Source organism: Neopsephotus bourkii, unplaced genomic scaffold, assembly GCF_033783945.1.
Source record: "Neopsephotus bourkii isolate Nb327-2 ecotype Australia unplaced genomic scaffold, CSIRO-AGI_Nbou_v1 NB_1749, whole genome shotgun sequence".
Taxonomy (NCBI): Eukaryota; Metazoa; Chordata; class Aves; order Psittaciformes; family Psittacidae; genus Neopsephotus; species Neopsephotus bourkii.
In genome coordinates, this window is record NW_026902223.1 from 4447627 (window position 1) to 4474184 (window position 26558).

General features: G+C 43.4%; 2 protein-coding genes across 5 annotated transcripts; both read right to left on the reverse strand.

Annotated features, from left to right (window-relative positions):
* Positions 1–1071: 1071 nt before the first annotated feature.
* On the reverse strand, positions 1072–8659 carry LOC133225182 (meteorin-like protein). 3 transcript variants are annotated; one of them, XM_061377337.1, is made up of 6 exons: positions 7640–8620; positions 6774–6870; positions 5065–5281; positions 4872–4980; positions 4183–4242; positions 1072–1757 (listed from the first exon to the last, which is right to left on the reverse strand). In XM_061377337.1, exons 1-6 carry the CDS (start codon positions 7656–7658, stop codon positions 1441–1443), a joined length of 819 nt encoding a protein of 272 aa, XP_061233321.1. In that variant the 5' UTR covers positions 7659–8620; the 3' UTR covers positions 1072–1440. The 3 variants fall into 3 exon arrangements, with proteins under 3 accessions (XP_061233321.1, XP_061233318.1, XP_061233320.1); XM_061377334.1 differs by having other exon boundaries at positions 1073–1757; positions 4872–5281; positions 7640–7717; positions 8526–8659; XM_061377336.1 differs by lacking the exons at positions 6774–6870; positions 7640–8620 and adding an exon at positions 6109–6292 and having other exon boundaries at positions 1073–1757; positions 4872–5281.
* Positions 8660–8764: 105 nt separating this feature from the next.
* Positions 8765–25391, reverse strand: DGKE (diacylglycerol kinase epsilon). Of its 2 annotated transcripts, none has more exons than XM_061377333.1 (11): positions 24722–25391; positions 23028–23187; positions 22454–22573; positions 21397–21540; positions 19020–19177; positions 18672–18723; positions 18408–18521; positions 17907–17978; positions 17263–17390; positions 16097–16208; positions 8765–11726 (listed from the first exon to the last, which is right to left on the reverse strand). In XM_061377333.1, the coding sequence occupies exons 1-11, from the start codon at positions 25174–25176 to the stop codon at positions 11610–11612; spliced, it is 1632 nt and encodes a 543-aa protein (XP_061233317.1). In that variant the 5' UTR covers positions 25177–25391; the 3' UTR covers positions 8765–11609. The 2 variants fall into 2 exon arrangements, with proteins under 2 accessions (XP_061233317.1, XP_061233316.1); XM_061377332.1 differs by lacking the exon at positions 8765–11726 and adding an exon at positions 14039–15957.
* Between the last annotated feature and the right edge of the window lie 1167 nt (positions 25392–26558).

The following is a 26558-nucleotide window of genomic DNA, read 5'->3' on the forward strand; positions in this document are numbered from 1 at the left end:
CAGCTCTCAAACCCTGAATATCCGGATATCCTTCAATACTTTGCAATGGCCAGTTAGCTCAGATTTTTCCTGATGTGCACTAATCAGCACCTCGAATTAGTTGTGGGGCCTGCACTAGGAATGCCCAGTATTACATTCTCATGCAGACAACACTACAACCAAAACTGATTATTTCAGTGCACTTCCCAAAGACCTTTTCTCATATGGCAGTGGTACTGTAACCTTAAATCTTAAACTAACAATAGTGTGTGTGCCTTTAACATAGTAGAATAAACCAAACCATTCTAACTTACTAACACGTAGAGAGAAAGGAATGTTCAGCTGATGGGGGAAGGAACATTATGGGACTGATAACAACTAAGAAGACGTAAATAAGACAAAGGATGCCAGCCTTCAAGATAGCAAAGTGGTCCCCAGCGTGGAGTGAGACTGGAACAGAACAGAAGCAAGGACATACCAAGTGCTAACTCAGCACTAGGGCCTTGCAAGCATGAGCAAGCACTGAGGTCATTCAGTAAACATAGTGAGGAAGACTACTGATGACCACCAAAGACCCCCACTCAACAAGAAAGCACATGTGTAATTAGGATGCAAATACTACAATTAGTTCCTGGAAAAGCTATGAAGATGCATGAGGATGCTAAATACATGTAGCTGCTGTCGGCAACTATCAGGCACGCTCGCCTTTGCGAAGTGATTCACATTTGCGCCCAAGCATTGCAATAAAGAATGCCGCTTTCTGAGACTCCACATTGAGTCCTGGAGAGTTTCTCCAACTGACTTTTACAGTGACAGTACAGTGTTAGTGTTCCCATTGGCTAAAGTGCAGTATCCCTCACTGGCCTGTCTGCATGGAGCAAAATCAGATGCTGTCAACTGTGCAGAAATCAACAGGGTGCTGCAGAATTACTTCAGCTGTGACTGAGCCCCAGAGGGTTGGTTAATCTCTCTGCTAACCCACAGCAGGCAAAAAACCTAGCAAACCTGCCAACTGCCTGAAGGTTTAGTAACTATGGCTAAGACTAGAGTTAGCATTCAAGAAAAAGTAAAACCAAAAGAAAGAAGAAAGGAAAACAAGTAGATATGGGGTAAAAGAGAAAAAAAAATCTAGAGAAAAAGCACATAGCATGTACACGGAGCAAAAGATGTTGAGAGAATTTTATGATACGGAGCACAGGCTGCTTTCTAACCACAACAAAAGACAACCTTTTCAAAAATCAGAGTTACTTTGTGATGCCAAGAAGATGCAAAAAAGAAACTAAAAAATGTGGACTAAAAGTCAAAGTTTACAGAGCTCACAGAGCCATTATCTTCAGGAGGTTCTCCAGGCCCCAGTTTTGATGAAATTGTTAGATTTAGTCCTTGGGTGTAATCTACTTCAGACTCAGTATCAAAAACTGGGCTGAAATTTCTGAAGCCTCAACTCTGGTGTCACTCTCTTCAGTTGAGCTGGAACTCACATGGGTTGGCTCCTCTTTCCCTTGCAGCCCAGTAAATGAACATGAAATCTTTAAACCGAGGAGCACAGCTCAGCCAAGCTTCACCAAAGTGTTCATTTCCAGTGAAAAGGAAATCTCCACCTCCCTTCTTCACCTTGCATTGCAGCAGGGTCCGGATAGGGCCTCGCCATTCACCACTTGCTTCATCCTGCTGGAAAATCCTGTTTTTCTGCCTGTAGACTTTGTGGACGCTGACATCAACCTGTGACATGTGGTTCTCTGAATCGTGGGAAACATTTCGGATAGATCCTTTCACCACTAGATGTGAAGAAGACAGAAGTTGGTTATGGAGCAGCAGGTAAGTACTTCAGGTACTAGGAACTCACTGAATGAAACAACTGGAGAAACAAGTTTGTTGTGCAGTTTGTACATCTACCACCTAAAGGTGGATGTATTTCTGAGCTTACATTGCATCCTGTACACAGAGAATCCTTATACAAACAGGCCAGGTGCTTGGAAGCGTGATTTGTGACTATTCAAATCATCTATCTGAGAAAGAAGCAGGTAACTTGTTTGGTAATGCAGAGTAGCAGTAAAGGATGAAAAAGCACATGAAAAAGGTCAACTCAGGGATTTGTTTTATTCAGTCTATGTTCCAAGACAGTGACTGTCACAGGCTACCTCCTTCCTGTCTGCAGGGGACTCTGAAGCTTTTCCTTTGACAGCAGTAGCACAGGGTGATCCCAGAGCTTGTTCAACATTTTTCATTTAAAGGTTTGGCACTTTTTTCCCTCCCTCAAATATCATCTATCCACCAAAAGACACTTTAGGAGATGACTGACAACATGCAGAACTCTTAAAGCAACTTTATTTGAAGCCTTATTTAAAAATCATACATCATGCATGTACCTCCTTCTCCCAGAATTATCTTGGGAATGAAAGCCTAACAAGCCATAGTCCTCCTGACTGAAAGCAGCCTTTGCATCAGCTGCATGGAGAATGAAACATCCCATCTGACAGATGTTTGCTGTTCTGAAGCCATCTCTCATTCTCATCACTCCCATTTTTCACAGCAATCAATTCTTCTTCTACTAACTGAATTAATTTCAATGCTTTATCCAGAAAGGCTCAGAAATATGCCACCATTTGAGCCAAGAGCTCTTGAGCAAATAAGAAGTTACCAATGCAATGGGAACATCACCACACTTCTGCTACACAGCTCTTTTATTCAGGTACAGAGAAGTCAACAACCCAAGAGGCAGAAAAAGCTTATTTCTGGAGTTTCTGGGAACATCCTCATTTAACCCAATTTCCAAGGGAATCCAGAATTTTGTGTAACAGATGTCTCTGCTCTCTGTCTCCCTCTTTGTGTCACCAGCTTTAACCAGATGCAGTCAAACCTATTGACAAGCCATAATGCCCTTGTTCCTGGTGCTCCATGTTGCTCCTGCACTGCTCAAGGCCTAGTGACTGTAGATCTCCATCTTATGAATAACTATAAAGCTCCTATTCACTCCCAGTGTCATTTACACTTTCATTAGTAGCTATTTTCTCTAATCAAAACAGTTGATGATGGCGATTTGTGAGCACAGGGCAAGGAAGTCAGGCCATAAATAGAACTGATTCAAAGGGCTATTTCTTCTGCTCTGTTGGTGCTGCAAATGTAAGTGTCCCCCATTGTGTGCCTGGGCCTCCACATCTGTCAGTCTCTGGTTTTTCAGGCAGTGAAGAGGGACAGCACCTTGCATGGGAACTGACAACTTCATCAAGAAGCAGCAATGTGCTGGATTGCATCAATTAATTTAGAAGAGAAAGAAAAACTGCCAGCTAAGGAGCACTTTACAGAAGCATGTTCTACACTCTGTATTTGTATTAGCACCAGGATGTCGGCATTTGATTTTATCAGTAGCCTTCAAGTATGGCAACCCCTAGTAGGAAAGCAGGAATTTGTGTGGTTTTTTAAACACTGAATAAGGGTAAATATAGTTCATAGTTTTGTTTCTATATGTAGATACATTTACAGCACTATAATTGCGGCCATGTGGAGACGCAGCTCTACAGCTTTAGCTGTTGGACATAATCAAAGAGGTACAAATTTTCATGTGCAAAGCTATGGGAACATAATGAACAAACCATGATCAAAAGAAAAAATATATTGCATTATTAAGTAACGAAAACGTAAAAAGCTTTTAATGTCCCATCAAATCACTATCTTATTATGGAATATTATCTGCTTTGTTTTGTCATAAGGCCTAAAATCTAACCAGTATATCACTGAAGGAAGTTTAAACCACCTGAAATCCTTAGCTAAATTACAAACAATTCACTACCCCTGTAGAACAACTAGGAAGTATGTAAATTGTGAGGAAAGAGAGAGGGCATATTCATCACTGGGGGATGAAGGGAATAGAAAGGAACATACCCAAGCACATAGAACACGTGTGTATGCGTGTCCAAACAAATATAACTTTGCTCTATGTGAGAGCCAGCAGCACACTTGTAAATTACTTTCAGTTTTTTTTAGAACACAATCTTTCTGCCTCCAGGAAATGAGGACCTTGAAGCAAAGCTTGTTCCTTCTGGGTCTCATTTCCCCCCCATTCCACTTCTTTTTCACACCAGTGAAAGCTAGTGATCTTTCTCAGATCATAGAGTATCGTCATGATGTTATCTTAAGAAGCAAATAAATCCAAATGATCAATGCATAATTAAAGACAGAAAAACTTTCACTTGTTCAGCTTACCAAAGTCACTGCTGCAAATGGCCATGAGGAGCTCCATGTTGTCACAAGGACGGCACATAGCTAGAAAAAAACAACAGTTGGTTACTGGTAATACTATACTGTGTCTCACTGCTGAAGGACTGGTGCATTACAAGAGGAAATAGGGCAGAACTACCTGGTTTAAGAGCATTATGATCAGCTGCAAACCAAAATTCTTGTTATGTAATATAAACAGAGCAAAGAAAGGATTATGTTGGTGTAAGAATAGGAAAGTAAGGTAAATGAAGTTCCAAGCAATTTAGATGGCTAATCCCATTTCCAAGAGATCATTTTAAGTTCCACTGACCATCCTGAGGCCTTGATGAATTTAAGTCCCTTCTGAATATGGTATCTAGGCTCCCTGCATCCACTCAGGTGTTCTCAGTGATGGTACTGCCAGGGGCTGAAGACACCCATGATCACAGTGCCCACATCCAGGACCCAGCTGGTTGTTAATAGAGAGACAGAGTTTCTCTTTACATTGCAGCATTCCCTCCCATGGCTACAGCATGCCCTCACATTGGAAATCAGAACAATCTCCCTTGCAGTGACAAACCCCTCATCCCAAAACATCTCCTTTCACCAGCACCACATAGGCAAGGTGAATGGATATTGGAAGCCACTTTGGATCTGCCCCAGCACCGTCACCCTGAGGCTGGCCCTGCTCTTACCTTCGACCAGTGCCATCTTTTTGAAGTCGGGGCTCGCAGCGCTCTGGTTGCTCAGCAGCTCATACTGGAAGCTGGCCATCCGGCGGCTGATGTCCCTCTGCGGGCTGGCCTGCAGGAAGAGGGCCACCCGTCGTGGTGTGTGGGCACTGAAGCAAGACACGTGGCGGGGTTGAGCCCCTTCTGCCTCGCTCACCACCAGATGCAGCTGCCCAGCACGTTCCACATAGATGCTGGCACCCTGGAAGTCACTGGCGGGCTTGATGCAGACAGTGGTGTGGTGGGCACTGGAGAGGTTGGGCTCCAGAAGGACGCGCAGGGCTCGTGCTGGGTACATCCACTCCAGGGAACCCTCAGTGCAGCGCAGATGAACCTGCTCCACCGCCCGGGAACGGGGCTCCCAGCTCAAACCACTGCCAAGACAAGACCAGGAGTCCATCACCAGCCACAGGCACAACAACCCTGACGGCTGCCAGGGCCACAGCTCCTGATCCTGGCTCTGACTCTGCCCTAGTGACGAGCTAAAACCTCCTCCAGCTGGGCTGCAGGGCAGCGGGGGGCTCTGCTCACACTCGGTGCTGCACCAGGCTGTGTGGAAAAGGAGCCTCAGCCCCTTTTGCCTGCAAATCTACACTTGGATGCCCGCAGCATCCAGAGGGATGACAGAGGGCAGATTCCCTCTGCCAAATTGCAACGAACTTCCTGATGTGACAGCACTGGCCAGCAATGAGCTCCTCACAGTCCTACCTGTAGGTGTGTGGGGCTGAGAGCCCCGGACCGCAGCAGGAGCTGCACAGCCAGCACTGATGTTACCTCAGACAAAATCATTTAAAACCCTACGTTTCTAAATTATTTTTAACGTTTTCAGTAAGAATTCATCAAGAAAACGTTTCTAATGAAAGCAGATGGGGCTGTCCCTGCTCCTCAGCTCTCGCTCACGATGGTGCACTACCCCTGCCTTCAGGAAAGTTACTTTTGCTTACTGACGAAGATTAAATCTATGAAAAGGAAAAATGCAAACCGCAGAGGGAAGGGATATGATTTCAGCGAAAGCTCTGCTAAGTGCTTTCCTGTCGAAGAAAACCCTCCGGCGAGGCGGAGCTACCGCCCGCCCTCCCCTGCTGCAACCGCCTGGTCCCTCAGGGCAGCCGGGACACCCTGAAGATGGAGCCGCCGGCCCCGGTTAAAGGATCGGGTCCGGTGCCCCCGGCATTGCCGTCCCCCTCCGCTCCCCCCCTACCTGCCCCTCCAGCTGCAGCGGTCGGCCCGGCCCGCTCGGTGCTCGCCGCCCGCCAGCAGCAGCAGCAGCAGCCGCAGGGCGATGAGGGCGGGCAGGCCCCGCGCCGCCGCCATGGCGGGCACAGAGGCGCGGGCGGGCGCAGGCCCGGCTATAAGCGCCTGAGGGGAGAGGAGGGGACGGGACGGACACACGGACACCCGCCGGGCCGCGGAGGGGAGGGGGAGGCCTGGCCACCGCCCGCCTCCATCCCAGGGCCAGGCAGCCCCCCTTCGCCTCCACAAAGCGATCCATAGTGGGTCCTCACGGCGGTTGATGGTGTCGACACCATCAAAGCCAACGCTGAATGACTGATGGAGACTCAATAGCTTAACTTTTGCTGTCACGATGACCTTTCGGGGGTCCGCGCACAAGGCTCTGCAATTACCACGCCAAAAGCCTCCCAATAATGACATTTCTATATGCATTGCTCTCTCCCTATTTCCATAGGGACACAGGGAGCTGCTCGTTGGCAGGTCAGAGCCAGAGAGGCTCCTTGCAGCAGCTCCTCGGCGTGGAATCGGGATTTCACGGCCGGCTGGGACAATGGCGCTGGTGCTGCCGGGGCACATGCCGGGACCCATGCGGCATTGTTCCATGGGCACCGGGATGCTCCGGCCATCTGTTACCTTGTGGTTAGCAGCGGGTTCTCACATTGCCCACAGATGCGCAAGGGAAGGGATGGGAATCGGTTCCTCCATTGCTTTTCTACAGTGAGGGCTTTTCCTGAAAAGATACTGGGTAGAAGTGACACCCTGAAATCAGTCTCAAGGTCTAACACTGGATCCCACAAATCTGACTTGAGCCCCCACACAACCCCTTTAAGTTCACCAACCAGTTCACACTTTTGCTTATATTACTGATGCGACGAATAGTAACGGACTAAGGAAAGGGTTAAGAGTTTTCTTCAAACTATGTATTGTCCTAACTTAGTATAGGGAACAGCGATGTTCTTGTTTTGCTAGTCTTGTGGTTAAATTGTAACTCAGAATAGAATAGGTAACTGAAACACTGTTTAAAATCATGGACCCTTTTCCCTCAAGAAGATGAACATCTGACAAGAACCCGTTTCAGCTACTCTCCATAAGACTTGAGGTTGCCAGCTGGGGGAACTGTGCCAAGGATGAAAAGTGCATGGCGAGGAAGACCTCTTACTTTATCCAGAATACCCTGGCCCAAGATCACCAGATGACAGCGCTCAGGTGCAGAGGGGAGGGGAATGGTATTAATGAGTTCTGGGAACTAATTGGAATCATCCCCTCCTATGCTTGTGAAATCTGATGAATATGTACGTGTGTAACAAATATCCAGCCTGTTGAGATACACGTGTGCAAGTTAGCAGGAGCAATGCCCCTCGCACCTGGCACCGCAATAAACATACCTGCTTTAGAACTCTTTGTGAGTTAAGAAGCTCTGTTCCGTAAAATCATTACGCAAAGGCAGACATGGAATTTCAGTCTGGACTGGGTTTTTTCATGTTCTTCCCCACACATACCTGTAGTGTGACTTCTCATGCAACTTTAGGCTAAAGCCTGCCTCAAGCTGGTGCTGTGCATGCTTCACTCCAACAGTTCTAAAAGCAGTTAAAAAGATATTAAACCTCAATCTTGATTAACGTTACTGCCAGTGATTCTCAAAGCTGTGCAACTATTGCCTTCCCCAGCTAAGGAAAACCCTGCTGAATGTCTATGCTCTGACCCCAGCTTGAATGGAAAACAGCACACAAACAGGCTGGAAAAGGCTGGATCGTGGCATAATGCCAGAGCTAAAAGGCCAGAGCCTGTTCTCTCTTTTGTGCAAATGAGATTGGGGAACAGAGGAAAGGGCTCGGGAGGGAAGTGACACTATGATAAAGTGGCCCTGTAGGAGGATTTATTCACTTCCAAAAGCCCAAACCACCCCATCTGCTGCCTCAGGAGAAAGCACTGAGCCACTTGATCTCTGAACCTCTTCCAGCAGCATTTCCCCTTTCCCTGGAAAACCCCTTGTGGATTTTGCTGAGTTGCACTCTCTGCAGCCCTCCCGCCTCCAGTTTAACATCCCAGAACACCAAAACACCTCTTGTTCAAACTCTTATCCAGAAATTGCTCTTTACAGATAAGAAAGTGGCAGGCGATTCCCCCACTTAGACTAACTACAGACTGTGCGTCACAAAGTGTTTTAAGATCCCAAATTACTGACAACATCACGGAGCAGGAACCATGTAGGCATTTCATCTCGCTAGAGAAGCGTGGGGTTTTAAAACCCTTTTAAACACAACCATTGTAAAGCCACACAAATTCAGCTTTTCCCTAGGGGTGAATACCTTGAGGAAAAGGATGGACCAGAAGGGGGCAAGCAGCTGCTGAGACGTTGTAGGTTACCAACAGTATTAGTTTTACCTCTGGATGACATTCTCATGTTGTCTAGAAATTTTTCCATGTATCCAAGGTTTAAAATGCTTGGACTTTGTGGCAGGAATCTCAGGCACAAGCATGGCTGCAGTGTTCAACAAGATACAACCCTGATCTCAAGATGACCAAGCTGATCACACTGCAGCCCTCTAAAAGCCAGGCAGCTATCATCACTGTTGTTACAGACCTGAAAACTCACATTTGCTTCTAGTGAGGAACAAGAAAAATTGAGTTTAAATACTTTAATCCACACACTTTACAGAGAAACACAGTAGAAATAACAAGACAACAAAAAGATGCATTAGGAAATTCAGTAACAGTGTCAGTGCTGTGAAAAAAACTGCATTTACAAAACTCTATGAAGAATATGGAGCAGATGTTACTCAGAAGAGCACTGGGGAGCTGAAGTCACAGAGACAGGCCGTGATACAACTGCCTGAAGATGAGTTTTCTTCAGTTTCACCTGTGTAAATGTGGAGTACCAGCAGACAACCAGCAGATTTCACTGGATTTGCAGCTTCTCACAGACAGAACCTGGCCCAAATAATCCACATCACCCATATGTAATGATTTGAGCAAACATCACAATTACAGGGGGCAATGGTATCATCAACCAATTCAGAAACACTGGATGAAGTCAACGAGGGTTCAGAGCAGAGGCTTTTACGAGACATTCCACAACCACACTTCATGTGCCTACACAGCAAATGAAGAACATGCTGCCCACCTTTTATGACTTAATAATAGTTTTACAGTGGTACCTCCTTATCCTCTCATTTCAGCCTGCTGCCTTTTAAAAAACAACTGGAAACACTTTGGGGTTTGAAAGCATCACCTGGTGTCAAGAAAAAGAATTATCAATGTTTGACTTTAAACATTTATATTGAAGCTTCGATACACTGTTGGCTGTTATTTCTTTGCAAAGAATCTCACACTTCACTGCTGTGAGCAGTCAGGTTTGCTCTGAAATTCTGTTTCCTGGGAAGAGAGGTGGGAATGGTAAGGACAGCTTCAGCTTATGTTTGGGCACTAAATAACACCTACCTCAAACTGGACCGTAAGGAAACGGTTGCTCTGTCAGGAGCACACTGATCACTCCCACCTTACTGTTTTGTGGGAAAACCAAGAAGTACTGAATCCAAAATGCCACCTATATCAGTTGAAAAAAAACCCTAAGGTGTTATAAATTCTACTTCCTCATCTATTACTTGCATTTTAAGCTCACTTTTTCCCCATTCAGTGCAACTTCAGAATATATGCATAAACACATTCAATACAAATCACAAGTCACAGCATCACAGTAGTTCCAAGCTAAAGAACAAACTTTTTTATCTTCCCAACTCTTAACATGCTGGTATTTTCTTGCAAGCTGTAATTACTAATTTAAAGTTACAGCTCTTAAAAGTAACATTTTTACAGTACTCTGACCACGAATTACTAAATAGAAGTCACTGCTGTACAGATTGAAGTTACAAGCTACAAAAATAAAAATCCTTTCTGTTTAACTATAAAAACCCTAGAAAGAGGAGATGGCTGGAGGTACTTACTCTAAAGATCACAATGGTTGGTAGCAGACGAAATGGCTTCTGAGGGATGTAAACTTTGGGTACAGAATGCGATAAGCTCACAATGTAAATTCCCACTTACTCTTAAAAAGAGAACTATTTTCACACCGCAATATACAAGCAAGTTGCAAATAAAACAAATGCCAAAAAGTGAATTACATCAGTAAGGGTACACAGCACAGGAAAGAAAGCAAAATTTTGGTTACATTCATGCTTTTGAATAGTTAAGGGCTGGATCCTCAGCTAATGTAAGTCTGTGTAACATCACTAGGTTTAGTCAAGGCAGGTGGCTTTACTCCAGCTAGAGGTCTCTCCCTGAGATGCCCAAAACCTGAACTGTGTTATCAGCACACTTAGTGAGATAAAAAGCTGTGATCATGCTGAGCTTTTAGAACGGTGGCCTAAACGAAGGTGAAATAGAGAATGTCTAAATTCTCTCAATATACTAAATAAACAAGTGGTCTCTGTTGTCTCATTCTTATGCTCAAAAAGCAGCTATAATTTACTAGAAAATAAGTCAGCATTTTAAAATAAGTGGTTCACATTCATCAGGAGGAGTTAAGTACTAGTATTTTTAAACCAGAAGATATCCTAGTGTACTCCTAACTGAAGGGTCAAATCTTCCTTTCTTTTCCAAAAGGAAAACTGCTAGTAGTTGGTATGGAACACAGAACAAAAAAGGTCTTTCAGTTAGAATACATGCAATGGCTCCTAAGTGTCCTACTTACCCACAGAATAACTAGGTTACAGTGGTACTCTACCAAAAAGCATTTGTTGCTAAGTAGAAAAGGCTAACTCCTATAACAATGATACCATTATGCTGTTCACAGCTAAGGTACAGTGCTTGAAGTTTGTTATTAGTTTTTTGGTTTCTAAACCAGTGAGATACAATAACACACACTATAAAAGCTGTGAGCTTCAGTGCAACATAATACAGAACCAGAAGGAACCGGCCAAACTGAAACCAGAACCTTTAACAATCAGTTCTCAGAAGCTGTGGGGAATGGGGAGGTGCCTCCCCAGCAGCAAAGAGCAAAAATTGGACATTGAGAATAGGTCAGGGGTCTGGGAGCCTTTGGAGACCTTTCTGACATCTTCCAGGTGTGGTGGTGGTGACTGAAAAAGCCAAACAAGTGGGTTTCTGGGCTAAGAATAAGCTGGGTGAAGCCGTTCCAGTGTTCCTTTCTAACAAGCTATCTGGCATGAGGGATAAAGTGGATAGAAGAGAAGCTCACTATTCTGATTTAATCAGAGCTTTTGATGCTGTCTTGAATTACATGTTTAGCTGAAAGTGAGCCAGCATAAAATGAGTAATCCAATAACTGAGGGAAAGAAGTACTTACTGTGTAGTTGTAAACACTAGAAAGCAAAATGTATGGGTAAAATGTATTCTCAATCTGAATTAGCTGAAGTCATACAGAAGAAATTTTTAACTTACTTTTGCTATAAGCATTGCCTCAACAGGATGTCTTTCTCCAAGGGCGTTCAAACAAGGTAGCATTTTCTTTTACAACCAGAAGAATCTCAAGTCTGTTTTCTGAGAGCAAGTACTTAAAGCTTCTAACCAAAGTAAATGGTGTTTCAAGTTAGTGCTTATGAAAAGCAAGACCTGGAATAAAAAAACCTATGAAGGGGCAACACTGAAAATGAACATACAAAAAGAGTATCAAATGCATAAATTACATTATATAGTTCTCACATTATGAACATGAAATGCAATTCATAACAGCTGAGAAAAATATTCAAGTTTGAACAAATTCCACATTAATTTGAAACAGCAATATTGCAACTGCAGTAGAAAACACAAGATTATATTAATAACTGCAATAATTGCAAAGTGCTGTTAAAAGTACGCTCTAAGCACTACTCTAACCTGCTTTAAACACCAAACCAACAGACATACATAGAAAAAAATTACCTACGTGTATGCTACTCACTTCCTCAGCTGTTTCTGAAGATGAAGAATGCAAGTTTGAACTTCATACACCTTTCTAAGAAGTCCAGACATGGAGAAAGACAGAAAATGCTGGTGGCATCTGAAACAGTTTAACCCTGCTACGAATGGCTGAATTGAAAACACAAAGTAAAACAGAGCCTACAACAAGAAACTGTGCACAGTTAAGCTAGTGTATGCAGCATTAAAACCTCAGTAATTCACTTTTGAGTGCTTGACACTTGATGGTTGTTATTCACCGGTGCAGTTTACACAAGGGTATAACCGAGTGAAGACTGCCAGAGGGAACTATTCATGACTTGTCTTTATGAAACATTGCTTTTGGTATTTTTCCAACGTTAAGCATCAACAGGGTCAGGAAAAATTCCTCAGGGCAGGGCAGGGCAGGGCATGGGACCCAGCTGCAGAGCACCCTCTCCTGGACAGAGAACGTACTGCAGTGTTTTCAGGTTTCCAATTTCTTTTCACAAGAGCTACAGAGTAGCTACGTGTTGTGGGGCTTTTTGCAGCTACCATGTTAAAAACGCATGTAACAGGTTTACAATCACAACATGACAACATCAAGCAGCTATAGCTATATACAAATTAGAATAGTGCATTTATGCTAGCGTTAGAATCTGGAAGCCCATTGCTGACATTTATTGCCTGCAATTGGACATCAAAACAATCCCATGAAACTAATTCAAAACAGGCTTTAACCCAATTTGGAACATCCTGGAAAGGAGGATACATAGAAATCCAAGGACAGCATGTTGGAAACAGCAAGATTTCCCAAGAGATTCTAGTGCTAACATTGTATGTTTAAAAACAACTTTTGGTCATGCATAGGTCAGCTACAGACAGTTACAACAGACAGATGATCCCATGTGTGATTGGGAACTGGACACTCCAACCTTACAGAATATTCTCCACACCACAAATACAATTTACAAGAGGCTTCCCCATCCTTACAGTGGCTACATTTGCTACCTGTCATTTGCAGCAATCACTAACAGCTTGTGAAACACAAGCTTATTCCCTTCCACACGCAAGAAGGGGATGATCTGTCCCATGAAACAGGGCTATTTACCAGGGTTTTCCCAAACAAGTACCCAATTAGATGCTACTTTCACTTCTCCTTTGTTTCTCCAACAGGAATTAAGGATTTCCACTTCCCAAAGGGGATTTCACACCTTTTGAGTAACTGGGAGGATTCTGCCTGCACAAACATGGTAGATCACTGGTCCCCACTTGGGCAAAGCACAAGTGGAGAAGCCAGCTCACTTCCTGCACAAAACGGGGACTTTCAAAGTCTTGGCATCAATTATTTTTCTTCTAGATATCAGGAGTCCAAAGAGTGAAGTTCTTGACCAGGTAAAGGTTCTTAGGCTATAAAACAATTTGCACAATCACCTGCTCAGCTTCAGGTAACTCTAAGCTGATTATGAAGAGCTGAGACTAAGTAGCCAGTGATGCTGTTTCCCTTGAGAAAATACTGCCTTTCATAGCATATACCCTGCTTTTCCAGAGAGGTGGCATTTGCTTGTAAACAACAGGTAAGAACCATAGCAAAGATCTTCACTATTTTAAGGATGCCTATGGTTACATATATAAAAATAGTAACTTAGCTAGTGAGATCTTTGAAGCTAATACAAATTGAAGCTCATAACTAAAAAAAGAGGTTAGTGGATTTCTCTAACACAGCATACTTTTGGGTATTTTAAATGCTTTTTACACAGTTTTTGCTATTCATTTGTTCCCCATATTTACACATAATAATTAAGTTGAGGTGTATAAAGCTAATGAATGTGGAATTTACACATGGCTTCTGCTTTACAGTGCATTACAGTCTAATCAGATTTTCAGACAGCTATAAATTCACTGACAATCAGTAGTATTTAAGATCTAGTACATACATTTTCTACAACAAATACCATCAAGTTAAAAATGCTCTCCAAAGAGGATTACAATTGAAGGTTTTAAAAATACTGACTTTGCCAAGGTTTCAATAAATTATTTTAAAATATAAATAGTTCATTCACCATTAATGCAAGTGTCATTTTACAATTGCTGAAAAACAGTTTCAGTTTACAAAACCTAGAAACACAGCTTACTTTAGCCAATGGTATCACTTTCATTAAGTAGAAGGAAAAAAGGGGGAGGAAAAAAAAAGACACAATCACCAAAATAATGGAGGAGTTCTGACAAAAGCAGCAACATTCAAAGTTTAAACCAAAGCTCTCATTTTCTGTTACCATCTTGGCTTATAAAAGTATACATTCAGCATAAATTCTCTTCCTACTTGGAAGATCACCTTCAGTAACTCAACTGGACTCAACTGAATTACTTAGAGACAAAGTTTAAACCTCAGCTCATAGCTCTCACCTGCTGCAGGCTTTAAATACCCACAACAGAAAAGAAAAAAGGAAGCAGGTTTTTACTTCTGTTAACCATGAAGATGTGTTCACCTGAGAAGCTTTTAACCTGAGAAGCTTCAGATACACCAAACTGACAGTTTCCATGTATTGTTGTATGTGTTCTTAACCTGTACTATCAGTACAGATCACCAATCTTTTTCTCACTATATAATCATATGGGAAATGAAGTTTCAGGTCCAACATGGTAACTCTGACCCTCCTAAGAGCCAGCCAGAAGACAAATGCTTCCATGCTCTTTCCCCCCCCAATCAAATTATACACCTGAACACCAGAACTTGCTAACTTCTATCAACTTAGCTCTTAACTGCCACACTTAAAATTGAAACAGTTAACAGACTGGCTTGCTCCTGATCATTTTCAAGTGATGATGAAGCAGGATCTTTAAGAAACCCAAGATGACTAACACACACATTTGCCAATCTTCGTTTCTCTAAACCCCTCCTCTAAACAGCTAAAAAGAGACAGCTCCTTTGTCTAAGTTTTCCCTCAAAAAGCCTCCTCAAGAACTATGATGTTGCTATTTACAAGAACTATAATTAGTTTTTCACTGAACTGAAGCAGAGTCAGTCACAGGATCATTCAGTGCAAGTCATGGTACAATTATTTTGAAGTTGTACCTTGGCTACTTGGGACCTCAGGAGTATTCTATCTATGGCTTATAAAACCACAGAAAAAGGTCATTTGCTAACACAACACTTCCAGAAACCTTCGGTCCAAACGCATCTTTCTTGCTAACCACCTTCCCAATAGCTCCCAGATCCTCTGCTCTCCCAGTCAAATCTGTAAGATACACCCTGCACAAGCAGGAGCATGAAAAGGTGTTTGTGTTGCTCCCAAGAAGAGATGGCAGCCAGGAGCTGGCTTTTGTCAGAAAACCACCTCACACCCTACTCGGTCTGATTTCTGTTCTGGGGGAAAGGGCAGGTGGAACAGGCCAAACTCCAGCTGTTCCCCATTCCAAGGGTATCAAACATTCTGCACACTAGACTGTATGAGCAGAAGATCTGATTCCGCAGCAAGGGAGGGCTGAGGTATCTGTCTCTTTCCTGCCATTAGTATAACTAATTCCTCCAGCTAGAAAGGCTGGGCATTACCACCAATCTAAAAGGCAAAACAGTTGTGGTCATTCAGCTGTGGATGTTTTCATGAATGTAAAAGCATGGCTTCTTCCTCAGCAGTAGTTCATTCACAAGTATGAACCTTAGGACACAAACTCTAATCTAAATTAGGTGTTCTCAGTGTTTTTGAAGGAGCTGAAGTTCACTGCTGTATTCTGTTAAGTTCCACAAAATCTATGTATCTTCATCCGTCAGTTCTCTCATGTGGTCTTCCTCAGAACTGCTGGAAGTATCATCATCTGTTTGTTCACCCGAGTGATACAGCATCAGTGCATGTGTCTTATGAGTTATGGTAACAGTGCAGGGCCCCTGAGCCCATGGCTCTCCATCCACCTGCATCGGCATCTTTGAACTCTTCAAGATCAGCTAGTATTAAACAGAAGAACACACAATCACAGTGGCTCAGAGGAGCTCTGGAGATCCCTTTTACAACAACAACAACATGCTGATGCTGTGTATTAAAAAAAAGTAAGTTAGGGGAAACAGGTTCATCACTGCCACTTACCCTCACTGTATGTGCCTGCCCCAGGCGAACAGGATTTGCTAGCTTCACCTGAATCTGGGCACAGTGGAAAGAACCATGAACACCGACAACCTCCAGAAGTCCATCATCATGTCTATGCATTAAGAAAGAAGACACTTTTTACTGATGCTCATGAGCCCTAGAATACCTGTCCAAATATTACACAGTCCTTTTATGGCTATTCCTATAGCCATGTTATTCTACAAATATGTTTAAACTGTCTATTTGTGCTGGCCAGGACTGAAGAAATCCCACTGAGCAGCAAGGGGAGTCACACAGAAACACAAGTACAGAGCAATACACCAGCTGGTACACCCCATCTAACTTCTGGAAACTACAGATGTATGACTTAAGCCCCATCGTGCACATTTAAGGCCCACAGTGGATTTCTCTTCCATAAATGTGTACAATTTTCTGTCTTTTCATCCAGTTATTATTCTACAGGAAAAGCTTCTAATGGCCTAATTCTTTAGATTTTGGTAAAGCACCTTGCCCAAATATTTTTCAGAAATCCAGGATCATGGAGTCTCCCTCTCTCCCTCTCTGGAGGCATTCAAAATCCACACGGACATGTGTAACGTGCTCTAGGAGGCCTCGCCTTGGCGGGGAGGCTGGACTGGATGATCTCCAGAGGTCCCTGACAACCCTAATGGTTATGTGGTAAGTCTTGTAACCAAACTCTGAATTATATTTATATATGGCTTCTGAAGAAGGAAGTACAAGAGGGAATAACTGATGTGTCCAGCTTTTCTGCCTCATAGTATTGCTCCAGCCAACTTACTCAAGCATGGCAGTCAAATTTTTGGCTTGAGTCGTTTTTACTTTATATTTTAACCTCTATTAAGACATGTTCATTCATATTCTCAAATGGACATATCTGCTACTTTTTGAAGGCTACCTTTATTTCAATAGCCTCTTTGATGTTATTGCTTAATCATGAGAAGGTCTTAAAAAACACCTTCATGTGTGGGATGCACTTAGGCCAAATCTCTAACATGAAGAAAATAATAAATCCTAGATAACCTGCTGCCACAAGGAATCCTTCTGACTCTCAAACAAGTCTAACTACATAAGTACAGCCCAGGAGAGAACTGCTTGCACTAGAAGAGTTATTAAAGGCAAAAATAAGAAGAAGATGCACTGTGTACCTTGCCAAGGGGTAAGGTTCATCACCCACTCCTTCCCAGAGCCTGCAGCCGCCTCCCCAGTATCCAATATTCAGGACAATGATGCCTTCCAAATTGGGCAACTCAATTTTCTCACCATCCAACTCTAGCTTTAAAAGACAAACAGAAGTTTATTATTGTGGATCAAATTCAGTACTTCAATATAAGCTGGTTATTCTCTTTAGGCATCTAAGAGGCTTCCACTGGAAGAAAAACTGGCCCTGTACAAATAGAACATGTTTTCTTCTCATACTTTAAAAAAATGACTTCTGATTCCAAAAGATATCCTAAGCTTTAATAGATTTCTGTTAACAGAGAACAGAAAAAGGAGCTCTCACTTATGTAAATCTCTGGTGTAAGGCAAATTTTATCTGCGTGTCAGTACCTGAACTCACAGAACTGAGTCAAGGTCATAAAATAAATAGGGATTTTCAGTAAGCTCAAAGACATGAATTCCATGAAATACGTCAGTGTTCTGTCTATCTGCAAAAATACTCCAAGTCCAAAGCCATTCTCACAAAAGAATCATACAGATACAAGCTGCAAAGCTTTCCCCCTTTTCTTTCACAAGGAAAGTTTTGACACTTCACCAATTGTTCAGAGGATAAGCAAGTTAAAAAACTTACCTCAACCTTTTTGTTAAGATCTTTACATTCCTGTACTAAGCAGTCTTTGGTTCCATAAAAAAAATAAACTGCCTGTAAAAAAATACCCCAAAACAGGGAGAACAGAAAACACTGTTAGAAAAAGACAGACCATATCAAGAATATGAAATATTCATGTGTAGTTGTTATTCTACAAACCTTATCTATTATTAATATGTATTTGCACATCCTTCAGCTAAGCTCTCTTCATGAGAGAGGCTACAACTTGCGTAAGAAACTTGCTCTCCACATTAAAAGGAAATAGGCAATGCCTTTAATCCATTAAATTTCTGAGCAAATGAGACATTCTAAATCAAAATTGAACAGTATATTCCGTAAGCAAGAAAGCAGAGGCAAGAGAGAAAAGTGAGCTCAGACTCTTAAAATGGAATGAAAGGAAGTAGCGGAGTAAAGCAATGTAAAGCAAAAAATAGCCTTAAGTTAAGAACTACAAGGAGAAAAATGTTACTTCATCAAACAGACCTTGTTAATAATTCTGCTGGAAAACAGAGAGGGAGTCTTCTCACGATGAGCATGAAAATTTAAAGCCATGAGAGCATCAGGTCCTATAGAGAAGTAGTTGTTCATTGTGAATACCTGTAGAACAGAGCTTGTAGTTATGGTCTTATTAAATATCATTATCAGGATATAAAAGTCACAGTGTTTAATGGAAAATGGGTAACCAGAAAAATTAGTATAAACACCCAGGTATTCCACAGAATCCATATTTATACTTGCAAACCATACCTTTGGTTTCCTTAAGTTGTAGTATCCTTTGTTTGTTACTTGAACCTTCCATCTGAAAAACAACAGCATTACTTAGACCCATGACAGACTGTTCTCACTTAGCATCAAAGCTGTAGTTAGGAATCTCATATCTATACTGGGATCAAATCAAAAGATTCAAATTTAGTTAAATTACAAAAAAGTTAAGCCTTGTAGAACAACTAAAGCCAGACTAATTTTGGGCCTCAATTATTTTCCAGTTCCCTCCACCAATACTTGTGTTTCTTTATATATACTGCTGCAACTGGCTATCAGCAGAGCTATAGTAGTATTTGGTTCTATAGAACTTATCTTGCCACTGTTACTTACCTGTCTAGTTTGATTCCATCTGCCTCCATGACATTTTGTAAGATTTGTTCTACAGGGACTTCTCCAGCATAACCTGCACCCCAGCCCAGTGTATTAGACAGGTCATTACCTGTTCCCAGGGGTAAAATTGCAACTTGTGGAATATAACGTTCTTGCCCCTAGGATACAAAACCACTGCATATTAGCTCCTCCTTCAGCACGCATTTTCTCCCTTTTATCCCCAAATGTTCAGGTTAGATAAATATCATTAATCTTCACAGCAGGTTGTTACATAGTGCAGAGCAATAGAGCTGGCAGCAGTAATAGCAGATAGCACATTTAGGTACTTATTGTAGAGATAATGCAGAAGGAGGAAATGTTAAAACATTGCGAGAAGAGAATACAAACACAATATGGAAACAATGTGTTATTAATACTGAACGGAATATTCCTTCACAAAGATGATGCTTTAGATCTAGAAGAGGAGCTCTGAACGTGGCATCTGATTTCCTGACTTGCTGTAGCCACGGTAAGTTACTAACACTATTACTGCACATAAGCAATAATAGATTTTTTCAGGTATGTGGAGAGGGACTTTTTACAAGGGCCTGTACGGACAGGACAAGGGGGAATGGCTTTAACCTGCCAGAGGGGAGACTGAGCTGAGCTCTCAGGCAGAAGCTCTTCCTGTGAGGGTGCTGAGGGGCTGGCACAGGGTGCCCAGAGAAACTGTGGCTGCCCCATCCCTGGCAGTGCTCAAAGCAAGGCTGGATGGGGCTTAGAGCAAGCTGCTGTAGTGGAAGGTGTCCCTGCCCATGGCAGGGGGCTGGAACTGGATGAGCTTTAAGGGCCCTTCCAACCCAAACAATTATGGGATTCTGTAACTCTGAGAAGTGATATGAACACTAAGAGAGACATAACATATGGCTGTGAACCATCAGGAGAAACTGAAATGCTCTTAGAAGACTATAGTGAGGTTAGGTCTGAAACAGCAGATGCACGTAACGCTATAGTATTCAGCCATGGACAGAAATTCACATACTCAAAGAAGGAAAGTCAGTATCTAAGTTTCAGTGATGCCACATGCACTCACAGATCCAACTGCCATCAGCAGATGGAGCAGATGATAATCACCTCTGCAGATCAGAGGGGAAGTGACAGCAGCAGGCATTCAGAATGGCCACCTCAGCAAAGGTTTTTGCTCTCTTGACCATAGAAGGACGGAGAGTTATTTCAGATTTATTATGGCCTTTGAAATTCAGCTGTGAAAAGTACTTGCAATAAGCGGCATTACGGTTACTGTTTTTTCAAGGAGTTATCAGCTAGGTAACCTGTGTTTGAAAGTCAAGATAAACGAAGGGAGCAAATGACCTATTGCTGATAATAAAAAGGTTTTGTGGATAATCTCATCAGTATTTATCTAACTCCCATGACTCACTTTGAATACTTGGAAACAAAAACGAACACAGATTTAATCAACTATGTTGGCTCTGAGGGACAATATATCAGGTGCCTAAGACCAAGTAACCACATACTCATATTCATTAACCTTTACAGTTAGGCTTTGTTGCATTTATACTTTATCAGTACATAAAAGTCCTGATATAAGCTCAGTTTGACTATGCACAAAGTAATAATGGCCTTCAACTAAAACATTTTTTGTATTAACAGGAAAGCCACAGCAAAATACCCCAAACCAACAACAAAATCCACATTTATATAAGAGGAGAAACTTTCTTCCTTTTATTACTGGAGAAAAAGTTTATAGGTAAAGCACTAAAGCCCAAATAATTCTTCCTTTTTTATTTTCTCAATAGTTCTAAGTAGCCCTGTAAACTGCAATATCTTCCATTTCAAATCAATGTGAACATACAGCTTAATTTTCCTTCTCTACTTGGTGTCAGCACAGGCTACAGTAGCCTGCAGACTGACAGCTCTGACAGGCTCTTTAGAATATATGATAAGGAGCAGAAGCAAATGACTGCACTCATTCATGCACTGGAAATATAACCAGTGTAGCCAGCAGCATTATGAGGTTATTATACAAGATTGAGTGCATTGGGAGAAATGACTAGTCAGAGCACATTAGCAGCAATGCCATTTAAAGCAAATCTGTTTAGACAAAGAGGAAAGAACACCACATAAAATATTCTGCAGCTTGTTCTTTTCTTCTTTTACAGAAAAGAACAACTTGAAACATCATTTAAAACATAAAGCTGTCATATTTTTCCTAAACTACCAGGGAAATGGTATGAATAAGCAATTCTGCAAATATTTCTCTCTAGGCTTATTCAGTAAAATGAAAACAATAAATGCAGGTTAAGAGATCAGGTGCAGCACTTCAGCAGCTCCAAAACTCGTTTCTCCATAAAACATCTTTTAACTTAAACCACAATACCTTTATCTTCATTTCATCAATGGCATCCAGGACCCAGCCTACTGTGCCATCCCCACCACAGACAAGAACCCTGACAGCGTTGCAAGGCAGCAAGGTACAAAGTTGGAGTGCTTTAGCAGGTGTGATTTTGCTTAGATCAAAAACCTAGAAGAGAAGAAAATGAGGAGTTCCCTGAGTTCACAGAACACGACTCAGGATTTGCCTTGCAGATAAACAACTTCAAAAAGCTCATTCTCATGCAAAATAAAGATTTTACATTTACAGTATTATATTATGAGCTGTCCTGACTTCTACAAGCAGGATTTGGTTTCCCAAATTCACAAGACACCTCTAGCTGCTTCACTGGGAATAAAAGCCATTGATAAACTGAGCTGACAGTGTTCTAGGGAAAGTCTCTATCTAGAGGCATTATGATGAATTCTGTAGAGAAGAAAGACTTCAGATAAAGGTTATTTTTAAATACCCAGCACAAAAAGAGGTTAATTCTTTAAAGCCTGATTGGAATGCATTTAAACACACACACACACATAGTGATTTCTACTAGCCTGTATTCCAAGGCTGTGTTTTGAACTTCAAAGGAAGACTCTTAAGGTGCAGCCAGGAAATCCAAGGAACAACTAACTGCCTTATGTCAACATCCTGGTCTATCCCCGTGGATTTTAAAGGAAAGCAACAACACAAAGCAGCAACTGCAAACACTGACACTTGCACAAGTGAGGATTTAAACAAATGCAGTTTTCAAATTAAGATCAGAAAGTTTCATTTTCTAACAATTGCATGCAGTTTCAAGAGCCAAACACTTATCATTAACAGAATTACTGCATCTGTTACTAGAAATAAAACCCTGGACTGGTATTAGAACCGTAACAAACCTGGGGGTGGGAGGAGCCTCTGCAGTTTCAGTTTCTCTCTTATAAAGCTGTTCGTTCTAAAAGAACAAACTGCATGAATTTTGTTTGCTTTACTGATCCTCCATAAGATCCTACTACCACTGTGTAAGCAGAGCCATGTTCTACTTTAAGCTTATTTTATGATAGTGGCTTTTCACTGTAAATACCTGAACAGGGTTCAGCAGAATTTTAAATTCTCCTAGTAAAGTTTCACCCATGTTGTTTCCACTGCGAGTATTGGCCAGTACAATTACTGGCATCCAGTGTTTTCTGCAGTAAGGTGCTACCTGCAAAAGGGTAGAAGTCAGTCAGACAAAACCACTGCACATTTGGAAACGTTTACAGCCCTGCTCCCTGCAAGCGTGTAAATGAGGAAGTTATCAATTAGTCTGAGGCAGTCAAAACAGAAACATAAAGGTTGAAGATCTCTGTTCTGCAGTGCCTAGGACAACAAATACTACAATGTTAGGAACACAGTAGCAGAAAAATCACAAAACATTCAAGCAATGTACCCAAATCTCACTGTTGTTTTGGAGTAACAAAATCCAAATGTATGCTCATGCTCCAACTCCGTTAGAGAATTAACACTACAAGTACTTCATACGTATTGAAACATTCACCTGAGAGTGATTGACCTGACAATGTTCTGAGTTCAAATTTTAATGTGTGTAGGGGTTTTTTTGCTTGTTTGTCAGGGGTTCTTAAAAATACGTTAAAACCCAAGCAGCAGCAAACCATTACCTTTTCATAATCAGTTCTTTTCTCTTTACGCATCTGGTTGATTGTAGACAAATAGTATGGTGGAATAATTAAATCTCTGAATTCTCCAAATGTACACTTCTGTGTCTTTAAATAATCCACCATGCATTCATCGTGGACAGTGTACTGGCACCACACACATCTGGAATAAAGACCAAAAGCCATGGAAAAGAAATCCTCAAACAACCGATACACCGATATTGCTCATTTATTTTAGACACCCTAACTCTGAAAAGTGCTTGCTTACATGCACCACTGTAAGTAGTATTTTAAACACACTGGCTACAGAAACTCACATAACTAGGCCATTGTGCTTGAAAGTTTAGAAAAGCATTTGAATTCTGAGGAAAAAAACCCAAACCCAATGGCTTAAAATTAACTCTATTATTTTTAATTCCAAACCTAGGTGCTACAAACATCCTTCTGCATTGTCTGCAAGACTAACAGTTATATTGAAAGAGAAACTGAACTCTAGCCATCCTTAAAGAGCACAGACAAAACACTAGAGTTCAAATTAACAGTGTTATAAATAACACTTATTAATAAATTTCGTAAGATGTAGAATAACCCTTTAAGCCTGAAACCTAAAAGGTTACACAGTGTGGTACAAGGCTGCTGGGATTCTGTTATGCAAAACTGCTCTGCTTTTATGCATTCTAAAAGCTGTCCTGGAAAACGGGCCAGAACAAGAGGAAATGCTGCAATATCCACCGCCAGCCTCTGCAGAATGTTAATCCTCATTTGCTACATCCAAACCCTTGGTTTAAGCAGCTGTGAAAGCTATTTTTGGAGTCCTCCTGACTAATCCAGCACACCAGAGTACAATGATACTTGCCCTGTACCGTGACTTCTTTCCCTCTTCTTTTCTTCCCCCTTTGCCTTCAGTCCCCGCTCCTTCCCTCCTTTGCTATGCACACTCTCTCAAGGTTTTGTTTCCAATAGAGTGCTCATTTTCTGCTTACTTACCAAGCAATCTGACAGCATTACAGACACAAAGCAAAATATATAATGGAGAGATGACATCTTTTGAGAAGGCTGAAGTAACACTTATGCTGTACCCAGGACCTAGATCACTAGCACTGTATTTTGGCATAACACGCCTGTATGTGTCAGGCTGACAACTTTGCAAGCCCATTAATGACTCCTTGAATTTTTTAACACTCTCACCACAAACCTTAACAACAGATTGTATTACAGAAGCTCTTAAAATTTCCCATTGGCTTTCTTCTGGAGTATCCTTAGAAATGAACTTCAGTAGGTTTAAGATGGTTGTTCTAGTTAGACTGAGCAGATGCCTCTGAACTGAGAGCTGTGCCACCCAAACTGCACAGGATACCCACTACACAAATGACAAGGGCATTAGAACCTTTTTCAGGTCATCCCCTAAAATACACACTCTCCTGGACACAGATAGCCTTTTAAATGTAATTACAGGGTAGATAGCACACCAGTAATGCAATTAAGAGAGCAAGCAGACAGGAGATATAATGCCACACTCAATCTTTGACTCCAACTACCCACAAGCATCCATTTTAATTTTAGGTTCTTTGAAGTTGTTTGTTTAACAGGGTTTTACACCTGACTCCTGCAGGATCCCCTTCGGGGTAACATGCTCCAATCACCCTACGGATATGGCATCGTACTTACTCATACGAAGTCAAATTCCCCTGCAGTACCTGTAGTCGCAGAGCTTGGGCTGTGTGCCACACTGCTGTCTGCAGACCATACAGCAGCTGCAGAGCGGGACGTTGCCTCTGATCCAGTGGTGCGGCATGGAGCTGCGGGCTCCGCTGTTGCTCATCATAATCTCCTTGCAGTGAAAGCGCTGGTCAGCCTTCTTGAGGCAGCCTTCGCTGACACGCAGGCCGCAGCAGTTGCAGAAAGCGCCCTGGAGGATGTGCTGAGCACACACGCAGCAGTAGGAGGGCTGCCCGAAGAGGTCTGTGTAGTGCCAGTCATGCTTGCTCTTCCGAAAGATATCTCGGATCAACACCTGCCGCCGGGACCGCTGGAAGCTGCACCACAGGGTGATGAGCACCGGCAGGAGCACGGAGCACAGAGTCCAGAACACCAAACTGTGGTCTGTGACCACCGAGGAGGAAGTGCTTCTTCCGCTCCCCGGCCCTTCCATCCCTCGGCAGCTCAGCCTCGCCGGCCTAACCCCTCACAGCACTCGGGCAGACGGCAGGGCCAGCCCGGCAACCGGCCCCTAGTCCAAGAAGCCAACGCGCAGCCTCATCAGACATGTTTTAACCCCTACTAGGGCCAAGCCCCTTGCTGCCCCACGAGGGCCCACCCGACCTACCCGCCACAGGATGCCGGTGCCCGCCGGCTGCGCGGGGCTGCCGCCGCCCGCTCGGGCCTAGCGCAATGCCGGCCGGCAAGGGCCTCCTCCCGCCGGCCAGGAGGGAGCCGCCGCAGGGCCCCGGCTGCCCCGAACGCACCACGGCCACCACGGCCCCTCTGTGGGGGTTCGGGGTAACGAGACCGGCACCGCGCCGAGGTCCCGGCCCCTCACACACCTCCTCTCCACCGCCCGCCCGCTTCCCCCTCCGCAGCCCCCGCGGGGTCCCGGCGGCGGCTCCCGCTGGGCCGAGCAGGAGGCGAGCGGCGGCCGCTGGGATGCGCGGAGCGGCGGAAGCGGAAACGGCGGTTGCCAGGAGACGGGCGCCGCCCGGGCTCTGGTCGGCTCGTTACGGGGTTATCGCGACACCTGGCCTATCGCCAGCCCCTCCACGACAGCGCGGGGTAGCGCGGCCAGCGCTTAGCTCCAGCCACAGCATGGCGGGAGCTCGCCGGGCACGGGGCTTCAGCAGCCCGGGGAGAAGGGCCACGGTGGCGCATCCGCTGCCGAGCCGGCTCCGGGCCCGGTTACCGCACTGCCGGTTCCTGTGACCCCAGCCAGAAGCGCTGCCCCCTAATTCCGTTCTGCCCTCACACGTTACACGGCTCCCCGGTAGCAGTTCTGCAAATAAAGAGCCGCTGCTATAAGAAACGGCAGGGTTTCGTACTTTCAACGCAGTACGTTGAGCGATTACGAGCATCCACACAAGAGACACATTTCTTGGATTTTCGGCTGTTGGGGTCTGAAAACACACGCTGGAAAATGCCAGCGTGCCACAGCGTAACAACACTCCAGTTTCAAAGGGAAGTCCCATCATGGGATGCCCCAACTCCAGCATGGCCCGAGCCCTGAGCGCTTCCATCCCCTGCTGTGGCTCTGACGAGCCCTCACATCCACAGCACGCTGTTTCTGTCAGACCTCTATAAACGGTAAAGATCAGTGTGAGGAGCTGTGCTAATGCAGCCTGGCTAGCTAAGGAGCTGGCATACCCCAAGGTGCCTGCCTGAGGGGCACTCACTGGCCTTGCTCTGATCCGCTGTTGGACTTCCTGAACCTTTCTGTATCTCATTGAGACCCACACTCTTTGCCACACGTCACCCTGACTTGTGCAGGCACGGTGTCACAGGGGAATAAACACCACCTCTTCAGCAAATAAAAAGGCTCCAATG

Coding starts and splice junctions, on each gene's coding strand:
- DGKE (XM_061377332.1), bottom strand. CDS start 25,176: ATGGAAGGGCCGGGGAGCGGAAGAAGCACTTCCTCCTCGGTGGTCACA. Junction 23,188..24,721: donor CCCAAGCTCTGCGACTACAG/GTACTGCAGGGG, acceptor TCTTTATTCCAG/ATGTGTGTGGTGCCAGTACA. Junction 18,724..19,019: donor GATGGAATCAAACTAGACAG/GTAAGTAACAGT, acceptor GTTGTTTTTCAG/ATGGAAGGTTCAAGTAACAA.
- LOC133225182 (XM_061377334.1), bottom strand. Junction 5,282..6,773: donor AACCCGCTGCTAACCACAAG/GTAACAGATGGC, acceptor TTGTCTTGGCAG/TGGTTTGAGCTGGGAGCCCC. Junction 4,243..4,871: donor AAAGATGGCACTGGTCGAAG/GTAAGAGCAGGG, acceptor GTTTTTTTCTAG/CTATGTGCCGTCCTTGTGAC.